Consider the following 13,995-nt stretch of genomic DNA (forward strand, 5'->3'; position numbering starts at 1 on the left):
CTCTGACGGGTTTATCTTGATCTTCTTCCGTACCATGGATTTAACAGATCTGATTGCTTTGCAGTATGACTGGGAAGGACCCTGTGCCACCCATTCTGTGGCTACCTGGTTGGTAGGTGACAGAACTGTCCTTTCCCTGCCATCTGCAGAGAAATCTGAGTTGGACCACCCAGGAGCAGAAACAGTTGTCTGAGAAGCTGAAAGAGGAGAATGAGCAGAAGGAGCAGCTAAGAAGGCTGAAGAAGGAGATGGAGAACGAGCGGTGGGACCTGGACCAGACCATCGAGAAACTGCAGAAGGAGGTGAGGCGCTGGAGGAGGAAAGAGGATGCAGGGCCAGGCGCCTCTGTTGGACCCAGTCCCCTCTGAGGTCTGGTGAAAGCCTGGGAAACCTGCAGTTAGGTCTAAGCACAAAAGTGTCAGGGATTCGCAGCTCCCTGGAGGCAGCTCTTTGGATTTGTTGAATAGATAACAGCCAGAAAATGTTAATGCCAGTACCCTCTGGATTCTGGGCACCAGAATCACCTCTTAACAGTAGAAGCAGCCTGTGTTTCAGTGCAGACGGAACCAATGTTGACTGAATCAGAATCAACGTCCCTGTGCCGAGGCTGCATTTTGCATCTCTATTACTTGTCCAGGAGTGTGGAAGGCAGCTTCGAAGCTCAGTGACTGCTTCATCCCTGCCTCCACGTACCCAGAAGGGGATAGACACACATCTGGCAGGCTTTCTGTATTCTGGGCGCTGAAACGAGGGTCTGCTGTTTTCTGATGCATGTTATGTACCAGGCACTTTACTAGCTATTTTTTTCTAACTAGAATTTTATCTGTATCTGCCGATAAAATTTTCTATGATTCTGACAACAACCCTGTAAGGTAGGTTTGATTTCAGTGTTTCCAACGCAAACACAGCCAGGGCCCAGAGAGGTTAATGATGTGCCCCAGTCACATACTGGTAAGTGGCACAGCAGGCATAGGGCCCTGAGGCTGTGTGCCCGGATCCAAAGGACGGACCTGCTCACTCCTCCATGCTGCTTCCAGGTCACAGGTTCCCACACCTGGCCGGCTCAGGATCAGGCGCTCGGCTGTGTTTGAGGAAGCTGTAGAAGAAAGGGGAAAAGGAGATGTGCTGTGTGTTGGTCTCAGATAGAGCATCCCAGGGTGGGCTCACGCCTGTGTCACTTCTTCAGATGGCAGACATCGTTGAGGCCTCCCGCGTATCGACCCTGGAGCTCCAGAACCAGCTGGATGAGTACAAGGAGAAAAATCGCAGGGAGCTCGCAGAAATGCAAAGACAGTTGAAGGAGAAAACCCAGGAGGCAGAAAAGTTCCAACTGACAGCTATGAAAATGCAGGATGAGGTAATGCCTGGCCAGATAAGTTCTTCCTTTATCCCTTATCCAGAGTATTTTTTTGCCCTGAAATTCTTCTGTGAGGGACTTGGGGGTAGATTCATGAGACAGCTTTTCTGCTTGACTCTTCATTCTTTACCTTCTTTTCTGGATGGTTCTTTGGGCAAATGGCATTCTGGAGCACAAAGGACCCACCAGTGGACTGTGAGGCGAAACGGACACAGCTTTAACCTGAACATTTTCTTGATGAATCTATAATTTTTTGCCTGAAATGTTTAGCTGCCATTTATGGAGCAGCCATGATGTGCCCAGCTGTGTCCAGATGATTTATTTATATGCGTTCATGTTTTAATTTAATCCTAGAACAGGGATTACAGTAACTGACTGTTTTTTGGCCATTCATTTTTGAAAATACAGACTCTTTTGGGGATGAGGGTGGCGGACAAGAGTTTCAGAACAACAATAATGGCCACTAAAAGAAATCCTCGGGAATTTAGGCGTACTGAAATTATTAAAACATTGGTTTTATATTTAAGAACAATAGAGCGAAGAATCCCAAATGTTAGCTCCCTTCGGGCTTGGCTTCTAAAGAACTGAGAAAAAGAAAGGGGATGGTTTTGATTGTTTTAATGGAAAGCTGGAGGCTTCAAAATGCAAGCACAATGTATGCTGATTTTAGCTATACCTCTTGCCAGCTGGGTTACCTTGAGCAAGTTACCCCAGTCTTCTGAGCATATGTTTCTACATCTTTAAAAATATACCAGATATTAGTGACTTAATAATTGAGAATATGTGAGACTGTGTAGTAGTGCGTCTGTACATCCCAGACCCTTCGTAAATATTAATTTCCCTTTCTTTAATTTTAAAGTTTATAGTTTTTCTTGAACAGTGCCGAGAGCACCAAGATTCCACAGGAAAACGATTTTTTTTTAAAAAAAAATAAGCTTTAATTTCTTTGATGATCAAAGAAAAGTCACCCATGAGTCAGTGCTGAAACTGTGTAAAAGAACAATAGATATTTATTACAGGCTTCTAGAACACTCTTGAAAGGCCCCTGATAACAGATCCCCTCTGGCTCAGAGTCATAAGATACAGGACTCCAAGTAAGAACTGAAATTAGCACACTGACATCACAGTTCTCTTTGGCATTAAAAAAAATCATATTCATTACTACAGCACAGGCAGAAAGATTCAGATTTTTGCCAGAACACCAATAAGCACCTGGGCTGTTTTGACTTTAAAAGATCATAGTGTCACAGTGACCCCAAAAGTACTTCCCATTTCTTTTTATATGATTTTTTTAATGATAGAATCCTCGGGTTGGAAGAAAACGTAGAGATCCTCTAGTTAGATAAGGAGACTGAGGTCCAGAGAGACTAGTTAAGGCCAGATGGAGACCAGTGTTGTTTATAAAAGAGCAGTCATTCCAAAACAAGGATTCCTTGCAAGGACAATAAAGATGGCCCTTCCTAGATTTTTCTCACTGATGCAGCCCTGTGAGACATTGTTTCCATGTGAGCAACAGACATGGACACCTCATCATTCTGCAGGGAAACTACAGTGAGATACCACCCTTGACTACCGTGCTAGAGTGATGGAGTTTAAAACAGAAGCCAGTTAACAAGCCAAGGTCACTCTGGATCCTTAAAAAACTCAAGCTCAATGCTGTTCACTGCCCCTCATCTTGTGGTTTGATTGAGCTGAGTTGAATATCTTGGTTATAAAAAAAAAAAACCCAAAAGCTACAGGGGTCCATTCTAAATGCTGTAATAGTTGCTGCCTTTGCTTTGAGAGAAATAGGCGTTTTCACCCATTCTGCCTCTGATGAGCATGATCTTTACTGTTTGCCATTGTTAAGTTTATGTTCTAAACCCTCTTTAGCAAAGGGTGATTTTAACTACTTAAAGGTAGCACTGGGAAGTTCAAAAGTTGTTTGCTTACTGTCGATTCAGGAACCCTGCTAATTATTCTCTTCTGTCTGCTCTCATCAAGGACTCTGAGTATAATGGGAGCCCTACAGGGCATTAGGAGGGACCTGCTGGGTGCGGAAGGTGGGGCTGCGCTAAGCAGTGGAGGAGGGCACGTTGGGCATTAGGAAGCAGGACGGGAAGGAAACATGGGCTGCACGTTTGCCTGTCATTCTTTCTGACGCTCATACCCTTGGTCTTTTTGGGTATCATCTCATTTGATTCTCATAATAGCTTTAGAAGGCTGGATTTATAATTATCCCAATGTTGCAGATAAGGAAAATGAGTCATAGAGTGATTTTTTTTTTTTTTTAATGCTCTGGAATGTAGCATACCCTCTGTATCTAGAGAACGTCCCATCCTTCTTTTTCCATGGGGTGATTTTCATTCTGTGCTTTCATGTACTCTCTGTCATGGTTACCACAAAAACCACATGAGGGTCTCCATCTGGAGATGTCATCTTCAAGGCTAGGCTGTTCTCATAGAAATAAATGGTGGGTGCTCCTGTCAGCCTCCCAGAGAAGAACACATTTGCTCAGGTTTTCCCATGGGTCTCCTGAAGCTATCCTCACCTACTGGGGCTTTCCAACTCTCCCGTGACAGACATCCCAGAAGGGTGGCATTCTGTAGTGGAGTTTGCCACGTACTTTCTTATACGCCGAAGGAAACAGAACCCAGGCGTATTCTATTCCTGAGACTAGCTCTACTTAGTACTCTGCCAACTGCAAGAGGGTAGGGCACTTAGAACAAAGCAGACAGCCTGGGGCTTCCCTGGATCGGCCCACACAGATGTTTAAGGAAGACCTACTGTGCACTTGAACTTCCAGAGAAGTTCAAGACATAGACCGGCCCTTGTGAATCAAGCTGTTTTGTCGGTTGCACTTTCTTCAAAGCTATTAGTTGAGTGCCACCTTGTGGGTGAAAAAAAACCAACACTGTAAGTTATGATAGCTGATTATTTTCTTCTGCAAAGCAGTGGCTTTCCCTAATGTGCCTGTGTATATTGTCAGGTTTTGTGCCAGTAGGTTGTTTTGTGGTCATTAATTTAGTTGTATGGCTTTTTTTTTTTTTTTTTTACACTGAGTTTAAATCTCTTTTGAGGTGACAGTGATACAGGTGGGCAACAAATTATCCTCTGGGAAACATGTATTTAGTTCAGCGGCTCTTGAGCGTTTTTAACATGACCTAGTAAGGACTACATTTTGCATTCAGCCGGGCATGGTGGCTCACACCTGTAATCCCAGTACTTTGGGAGACCGAGGTGGGCATCACTTGAGGTCAGGAGTTCGAGACCAGCCTGGCCACCATGTTGAAACTCCATCTCTATTAAAAATACAAAAATTAGTAGGGCATGGTGACATGTACCTGTAATCCCAGTTACTTGGGAGACTGAGGCAGGAGAATTGTTTGAACCTGGGAGGTGGAGGCTGCAGTGAGGCAAAATTGTGCCACTGTACTCCAGCATGGGCAACAGAGCAAGACTCCATCTCAAAAAAAGAAGAAGAAGACAAAAAAATAACTACATCTTGCATTGCAACCCAGGAATACACACATTGGCACACATATATGAGTATCTAGTACAAGAGATTTACAAATCAATATTTGCAAATACTCTATTTCTTCTGTTCTATTTAATTAAACAATGATGGTCAACATCTACCAAATAGAATTTATAACCTAATAGCTTGCTGCCTATAGCTGGAAACCACCCCCCCATTTTTTTTTTTTTTTTTACAAAAAGGAAACTGAGGCCCAGAGGGAGGTAGGACTTGCTCAGGGTCTTCTGATCTCCCATATTGTGGGGGTCCACCAGATCTTCCTTTCTGTGGGGTCAGCCTTTGCGCTGTCTGTGGAGGTCTCTGTGCTCCCGATGCCCCCCGGAAAACCACCCCAGCTGTCTCTTTTCCTAGATGCGTCTGATGGAGGAAGAGTTACGGGACTACCAGAGAGCTCAGGATGAAGCACTCGCAAAAAGGCAGCTTCTGGAGCAGACGCTAAAGGACCTGGAGTATGAGCTGGAAGCCAAGAGTCACCTCAAAGATGACCGCAGCAGACTGGTCAAGCAGATGGAGGTCTGTGGACCGCACAGTTTGAGCTGGGGGACCCGTGGAGAGCGAGCAGCCTCTCTGCTCTCAGTTCAGCCTTTGGGAAGTCTTGAGCTTTTATTCTCTCTCACAGCTGGGTGTAGTGAGGTCATTTCTTGATGAAGGAAGAGGCCAGTCGTTTACAGACTCAGGACATCAGAGCTAGAAGGAATGATGGACATAATTTAGTCTAACATTCTCATTGTCTTGAGAGGAAATGGAACAGATTCCCAGGGACGTTAGATGATTTTGCGTAAGGATGCAGATAGTTCCTTTCCTGTTTGTTCTTTGGGGCAGTGCTTCCAGCTCACTAGAAGGAATCAGCCTGCTGGATGTCCAGAGAGGAGCTCCTGGGAATCATCACCCTTCATTTGCCACACCAGTACTCCATTCTTGCTCCTGTTTCTGGGCCATTTTCCCTTACAGGTTACCTGGCTTTGCCAGAGCTCGCAGCTAACTGTGGCTCAATTCACCGTGGTATTCATAGTATACAGACAATCCAAGACAAGACAGCGTGTCAGAAAGTGCTGAATGTAGTCACCAGATGGGGTGATCTAGTCACTAGCTGAAAACACAACATATTAGAAAAGTGTGAGTGAAGTAACAGACTCTAAGTGTGAACAGTTCACTGATGTTGACAAGAAAAACCTTAGAATCACTCAATGTGAACTTTTAAAAAAGAATAATTCGTAGGAGCCAAACCAACCCACAGAAACAGACACACACACACACATACACACACACACCCCCCAGTGGAATTTAGAGAGAGGGAGAGACACTGAAAAAGTGAAATTTAGAGCAAAAAAAAGAGAGGGAGAAAGAGAGAAAGACTAAAAAATAGCCTTAGACTTTTGGGAGAAGTTGAAATTGTCAAGGTTTTGATAAAAGACAGACAGTGCTCAAGGCCGTAGAGAGACAGCTTAAATTCAAAATCAATGGAATTCCTGATTCAACTTTGCAAATAAACAGAAATAACTTTTAAAACCTTCAGGGGACTCTGTTTATATCTAGGGAGTGTTTTCTCAGTCATTGAAGATTTTATTAGATGGGCCTCTTTTAGAGACTAGAATAACCTGATTACAGTTTTATTGCTCTTTGGTAGGACTGCTGTACGTTTTGCTAATGTCCTGGTTCTGATCTCTTTAGGGGAGGTAATTTTAAGGCAAGCTAAGGTCAACCCACTTAACTGGAAACTGATTATTATAGGGCATAAACAACCTGGCTCAAAACTAGCTAAAGCCTCTTCAGGCGGTAGAGGAAGAACCTTTGTAGTAATGGCCCTGGCCTGGACCCCTAACACTCCTGCTGAGTTCTGTGCACTATGGATTTTAGGCAAGAAGAGAGTCCTATAAAGAAGTGCTTTTAGCTGAAGATTGGGTTGTTGGGTCATTTCTTGCTAATATATGCTGGCTAAAGAGAACATTTCCTTTGCATTATTTAGGTATTTTCCCATTAATTACAAAATGAGTAGCTCTCAAGAGCCTGCTGCCATGAGATGCACTCGAGGGGTGTTTCCTCCCCCAGGAGGTGGCTAGCAGGACCATCTTGCTGTGACTGTGTCTTGCTTGCTCCTTCACTAGCACTTAAATTAATTTTCAAGACTTAAGAGCTCTTCTGACGATGGACATTTTCTGTAAACTCGGAAACTCAGGTGGCTGTTGTTTGTAAATGCAGCTCTTGCTGATCTGAGTGATGTGTGACTATAGTGAGTGTTGTCTGGGAGCCATCAGGAACCACTGGATAAACAGGAGGCTTTGGTGCAGGGCCCAGCTCCAATCCAAGTTGGCCTTTGAGATGGCTGGTTCTTGAGAAAGGGCTTTCCGGCTTCCCTATAGGTTTTGATCATTCTCTGGGGGCCATTCACAGGCAGGTAATCATTCACATGAATCCTGGGTGTTTTAATGTTGATAAATAAAATGATATTTAGGGATAGAGGTGTCCATTGCTTGTCAATCAACTTTGGCAATTGCAGAGACAATGTTTATATACAAATGCTGCAGGTTCACATTTAAAATTTGGAGTGCCAATTGCTTTTTAGCCTCTGTGGCTCTGAGTTTCCTTAGACCTATGACAGATTGGCTGGTGACAGGAGAAACGCATGCTCAAGACCCACAAACCCCAGTTCTAAGTCGGGTGGTTGATGAAGCCTCTTTTCTTCATATACAAAGCTGCTTTGAAATTTTTTTTCTTGACACTCAATTAGGTTAGATTAGGAGCCGACAAGGAAGCCACAAATTATTATTCTTAAGTGTTGATGAGTTTAACAGAATTGGTTAGCACTGGCTTTTGGTTAATCCAATGCAGGTTTGGGAGTGCACAGTGCAGATGCATGCTGTTCCTTAGAAGACTGCTGTAGATTTATTCCTGCAAGGCTCTTGGAAATGCTGAGCAGGATGCAGACAAAAGATTGTCCTGAGCATGAAGTGGTTTTTCCACATTGTCTTTTAATAGGAAAGTGGCTTGTGTAGATCTGTTTAAAGTTACTGATTCATAGGGAGAAACAGACTTGACAGAAACATGCCCAAATAGCCTTAGTGTTTGCATTAGGGTTTGGGATAATGTTTTTTCTTCTTTTATGTGTTTTCTACATACACAGTTACATTATACATTACAAGGCATGAAATACATAGTTTAAGAAATACCCACTTTGGGCAATGTAAGAAATAGATACAACGTTTTTCCAAACCCTGACGGTAGTTAGCTCTCATTTGCACTAAGGGCTGTTCCTTTATGGGGCATTTGCTCTTAATCCCGGTCAGTGCAAGTTAAGTTGACTGTGTTTGTGATTTCTTTCTTAGGACAAGGTATCTCAACTGGAGATGGAACTGGAAGAAGAAAGAAACAACTCGGATTTGCTGTCTGAGAGGATCAGTAGGAGCAGGGAACAGGTACTGTTCTATAGATGGATGATGCGTGGATTGTCCTGCATGAAGAGGAACATGTGGATTCAGTTAGAGCTGGGAGAGAAAATTCATGCCATCTGGAAATGGATGGAAGATTGAATAGTCATCACCGTAATAAGCACATTCTATCATTAGAAGTTTCTGTATGTATCCATAGGTGTCTTGTTAATGAAGGGCTGAGACTAGTGAATACAAATTCATTATCTTTGAAACTGCCACTGACTGTTCTGAATCCTATTCTCAAAATGTTTCCATATTTTATCTGTCAAGTGGTTTGGGCATGCACTGGGGACACAGAAGCTAGTTAACAGTGACACTGTTTCCTAGTGATCTCACTGCTCTCCCCAGATTCACCTGCTACTCCCAGTCTCTCTCAAAGCCCATCTGAACCTTGGCTTAATTACAAAATGGAAATAGGCCAAAAGCCTTTGGATAATACAGCACATAGCTTGAGGAATTAGTTCCATTATCTATAACTTGAGAATAACACTCCCCGATTGCCACACAGTGTGGTCATAAGGATCAAATGTAAGTGAAACTCTTTCCAAAACTGCAAAAAGCAGTCACTTGGCAAGTACTGTTACTGATTGTGAGTGCTTCATAGGTGTACATACTGCTAATTAACTTGTCAAGGAAAAGGCTGCATCACAGAGCCTGTAACATAGTGTCCGCTACCAAATTCACACACTTGCTTGTTGAACTGACCCTCAGGGCCTCAGCTCTGAAAAGCACTTCTCTTGTTATGGCCAATAGATTGTTATTTATAACCACTTGGGAAACTTCCACTTTCTGCTTTATGTTTTTTATCCTCTCTATCCATTCTTCTCTGTTCCAAAGGGCATTTTCCTCTGGTCTCCTCTGCTTATTCATATGGACTTCCCTTCTCTCAGTTCAGGGTGACCAAGAACTGGAAGTCCCAGAGCTTGGGGATAGCACCTTAGGAGGAGGCATCCCTGCTCAAAGTAGAAGCTGAATCACTGGCTGCTTTTCCGTAATCTGTTAGGCCCCTATTGACAGATTTCTTTGCAAACAAGTGTGATACTCACGCTACTGCGCTCCTGAGAGAGAAGGAAATTGGAACCCCAGGTTCGTTTGCTCTGACCTCTTCATGGGGTGTGGGTTCTGTCTGCATGTTCCCAGGCTGTGATAATGGCATTCCTCTGGAGCTGTGATAGCTGTGATAGCGTCCAGAGCCACAGTGGTTTAGAGAGGGACCTTCCTGAGAAACCACAAGTGCGGATGGAGAGCTCAACCTTGACGTCTCCCCTGCCACCCTCGGGATTCTTACCAAAGACTGTGTTTTCTAAGTTCTCTCACTGGAATAAAAGCTGTTTTGTGATGACGCCCTGCCAGCCTGGCTAAGTAGTCATGTTCCCCCAAGACATGTCAGGATCCGCTAAACATTCACAGTGACAAAGGATGTGACCGTGGATTTGTTTTGCTAGCGCTTCTTGTGACTTATGCTGAGAGGAACAGTGGGAAAGCCTGTCATCTTACCAGTAACGAGGCAGTTAAAACAGACCTTCAGTTCTATGTTTACATCAGAAACAAAACACAGACACTGACCCAGAACGCGTCTGCCTCCCTTAGCTCAGCTGACAGCCCAACGCTGAGAGAACTGGTCATGCAGATATCTGGTCCCAGAATTGCTCTGGACACTTCATTTTCCTTTCATCTGAGCACTTGGATCATGGAGAACAGAACTGCTGTCCATGATGTGGTCAAGCCTAAAAATATTTCCACTAAGCCAAGAACTTGATGGCAGTTTAGGGAGTAAGTTAAGGGAAGCAAGAACTTTGAACTAAGTCCAGGGAGGAAGTTAAGGGAATTCACTTGGTCTGCTGGGGAGAGCAGTGGGCTGGGAGTCCCAGACCTGGCTCCCGCACTAGCCTCATTTACCTCTGGGAGAGTCCCAGCCTCTCTGAGCTCAGTCTCTAAAATCTATCAAAAGGAAGTGATTGACCCAGGTGATTTCTGAAGGCTTTTCTGAATTCTAACGTTGCAATGCGGCAAGGTTTTATGCATCCAGAAGTGTCTGATCCACCCTTTACTTTCCCTAGTTCTCTCCCTGTATCTGAGTCATGTGCCTAAAAAGATGAGTTCCACAAATGTCCACAGCCTCTTTCCGTGTCAGCTCTCTTTCCCTCTTCTGTTTTCTGTCTACCCACTGCGTCATCTGAGATAGGATAAAGCCTGGTGTTGGTTGTAAGTGGAGAAATTGAGGATCACATTCACATGCATGTAGGAATTGTAAGAAAATGAAACAGAAACGCTGAGATAAAACGATGTCTCCTGATTGTGTTCTGAGAGCCTCTCTTCTGGCCTTTGCTGCCTCCTGACTTGTGAGGGAGGGCCGAGAAATGGGTGGGCCAAATACCTGCCTCCCTGGAAAGCATCTCATTCTCATTCAAAGTTGAGGTAGAGCCAAGGCTTATCTCCTGCCTTTTGGAATGAAGGCTCTCTGGAGAGGGCCTTGGGTATAGACAGATGGGCCCTGATTCTGAGCTCTTTTGGTCCACTTAGGTTAACTTTTAGGGCTGTGTGCCTGGTGCTTTCCTGCTGGAATCAGAGCAAGAAAAGGGAAACTTCAAAACTTTAAGACCTCTTTTCCTCTCTCCTCTCAAACGCTGACCTTAGGACATCTCCTAAAAAACAGGAAAGGGTGCCAGTTATTTTGAACTCAAGTAATAGCATCGGCCCTGCCTTCCTAGCAAACTGCTACTAGGCACTGAAAAGAGAAGGCATGGGACGTTTCAGTTTGGGGATCTTCTTCTCTTTAAATTAAAAAGTTCAGACTTAACAGCTCTTTCCTTAAACTCTGAATTCTCACAAGCTCCGCTGCTGAATCTTTGCTTCCCCCAAACATCTCCCACTAGTCTTAGTGAAAAAACTTAATGAATAAGCCAGAAAAAAAGTTTCCAGCAATATTAGTAGTGAATGGTCAACCCTTCTCATAGACTGTTAGATCTGGCAAGATCAGAGTCCAACTCTCCCCACTTCTCTGTAATGGGTGAAATTTGAGGCCCAGAGTCACCCGGTGATTTGGCCACAGTCATGCAGGCATTGACTGCAGAGCTGGGCTTAGGTCTCAATTCCCAAGGCAATGCTCTATTTTATCAGTGCTTGCAAAATATGGTGAATACCTCTGTGTGCATGGCATTGCGGTAAAGCTCCCAGAGGACCAGAAGTGGTCCCTGTCCTTGATGTGCTACAGTTTGTTTGAGGAGGTGGGTCAGACCTAAAAAATGGATAACTAACAATAAAAAATAGTGGATACCAAATGCCAAGTAAAAGATGCAAGCAGCTAATGAGGGAAAGACCATCGTAGCAAGGGTGATTCCAGAAGAATTATTAGAAAGAGGGCGGGGACCTGGGGTCTGCTCTAAAGAGAAGGTGAGTTTTGGATAAACCCAGAGAACTGGAAATGGGATTCTAGATAGAAGGAATGGCGTGAATGAAGACTGGGAGGTGGGAATCTATACAGCGGTTTGAGAAGCAATGAGTGGATGAGTGCGGCTCAGTCAGATTTCCAGTTTCCACAGGAAATGAAAGGAGGTAAGTTTGAAGAGTCAGACGGGGGGTTTTGAATGTCTCTGTTGTGAAGGCAGTGGGCAGCCGTCAAAGGCTGCTGAGCAGAAAAGTGAAGCATACGCAGTGTTCTAGAAGACTCGTGTGGCAGGGGTAGGGGCGAGGACTGGAGCAGGGGAGACTGGGAGGAGGCCTCAGCCGTGCTGTCACCAGGGCAGAGGACAGGAAAGGCTGCGTGAGATGGCGTTTGATCCTTTCCATGCTTCTGTTCTTTTTTTCTCTCTCTTGTGCATACATTTGGTACACACTAAATGGTGGCCATATTATTTATAAGTTCCCAGCCTGTATTAGTCCATTCTCACACAGCTATAAGGACATACCTGAGACTGGGTAATTTATAGAGGAAAGAGCTTTAATGACTCCTCACAGGTCAGCATGGCTGGGGAGGCCTCACAATCACAGTGGAAGGCAAAGGAGAAGCAAAGGCACGTGTTACGTGGCAGCAGGAAAGAGTGTGTGTACCGGGGAACTGCTCTTTATCAGACCATCAGATCTCATGAGACTTATTCAGTATCACGGGAACAGCATGGGAAAAACCTGCCCCCATGATTCAATTACCACCCACCAAATCCCTCCCATGACGCTTGGGGAGTATGGGAGCTGCAATTCGTGGTGAGATTTGGGTGAGGACACAGCCAAACCATATCACAGTCTTTCCAAGGGCTTCCTTTACATGCCCAGAACATTATTACTTAGAGTGATGGATTCAGGAAATCCTAATTGAGAGAGAAAAGCTTTTCAAACCTCTTGCATGTTTGGACTTTGTTTTCGAGTCTGACTACTATAAAGGAGAAAGGATGGATTTCGAGTTGATAAAATGATATCTTCTTTATGAAATAGAGGTAAGGAGTATCTGTTTTGTCAGCCAAGTATAGTTCCACCATATACAGAAAGGTTTCTGATTGGCTTATAAGTTGAAGGATAATTTAGTTCAGTAGCGAGTATTTTACTGGTGTTTGGTCTGTTTAAATCCAGAGTAATCCTTTTTCCTTTCCATCCTCCAAAAACCATATTTCCATTTATGACAATTGCCATCCTTACCAATGATTCCCTAAGTGCTAGGCACCGGGCTGGGTGCCTCACTGGCTTTCTTGTTTTCAGGGCTTTCAAGGAGAAGTGACTACATAGGGTCACATGGTTTGTATGAGGTAGAGTCACAATTTGACTCCAAAGCCTCCTGCCTGTTCCCATTATCCGTGCATGAGACTGTGTCATGGTCTTAAAGACCATTCCCTCAAATGCATTTGGGTCTTCACTCCCAAGTTAAAAATCATGTTTCTTAAAATGGGTGAGGATTGAAGTTCAGCTGATCTTCTCCTGATTCTTTAGGAGTGCAGGATTAAGGAGAGGTCCGGCTTCACGTGTTTTAAATTAAATGCCAACAGGCTGTTGGGCCAGCTCGAGGGGCACTGCTACAAACACTTCACAGCACAGCTGGGCCTACACGGGGAGGCGTTCTCTTGGCCATGTGGACCACAGTGACCTAGCCCAACGGAAAGATGATTCATCCAGCTCAGGCAGCTGGCAGGCAGGAAAAATACCAAGTCGAGCTTTGGGTGGCTTCATGGTCTCTCCAGGGACTGAGCAAGGCTGCCCAGTTGCCTCTGCAAATGCAGGATTAAATCCCAGTGAGAGTTGTGGGCTCCTACAGTCACTTTCCAGAACTGCTCCTCACTGGCTCACACCTGCTTTTCAGTCAGCATCAGGGGTGCCCTCCTGCTAAATGTGACCGTCTTCTTTGCAGTCATGAGTGAAAGATCAGAGGGGGGTTTTCTCCTTTCTCCTTTTTTTTTTCAATTAAAATGCTACTAACCTCATAACTGCCTCTTATTGTATCAGCTGCTCAAAAACTCAGTGTGTACAGTTGATTACTAATTTTCCTTTTTTGTGATTATTTTTAATGCCAGCCAGGAGTGTGGGCTTGCCAACCTCTTTACAGCCCAGTGATAAACACAGGCGATGGGGTTCAGTATTGTTACTTGCCATCACAAATAGCTCTGGCTTCCTATTAACCCGAAAGGCAGCTGCTTAGAATCCTGAGAGCTCGCTCAGGTCGTGGGTATCTCTGACATAAAACCCACTGGAATCTGATACTGTGATTTCCG

General features: G+C 44.4%; 1 protein-coding gene across 11 annotated transcripts in view; it reads left to right on the forward strand.

Annotated features, from left to right (window-relative positions):
• The window catches only part of CGNL1 (cingulin like 1), a 180,820-nt gene that overhangs the window by 154,050 nt on the left and 12,775 nt on the right, over nt 1-13,995 (forward strand). For all 11 annotated transcript variants that reach the window (XM_064361340.1, XM_064361332.1, XM_064361341.1 and 8 more), the window contains 4 exons: nt 150-302; nt 1,187-1,357; nt 5,226-5,387; nt 8,198-8,287. In XM_064361340.1, coding sequence (XP_064217410.1) covers nt 150-302; nt 1,187-1,357; nt 5,226-5,387; nt 8,198-8,287 — 576 coding nt within the window. The remainder of the gene's footprint in view (nt 1-149; nt 303-1,186; nt 1,358-5,225; nt 5,388-8,197; nt 8,288-13,995) is intronic.

The sequence above is a fragment of the Aotus nancymaae genome, unplaced genomic scaffold (assembly GCF_030222135.1).
Source record: "Aotus nancymaae isolate 86718 unplaced genomic scaffold, 86718_ANA_hifiasm-v0.15.2.pri h1tg000041l, whole genome shotgun sequence".
Classification (NCBI taxonomy): domain Eukaryota; kingdom Metazoa; phylum Chordata; class Mammalia; order Primates; family Aotidae; genus Aotus; species Aotus nancymaae.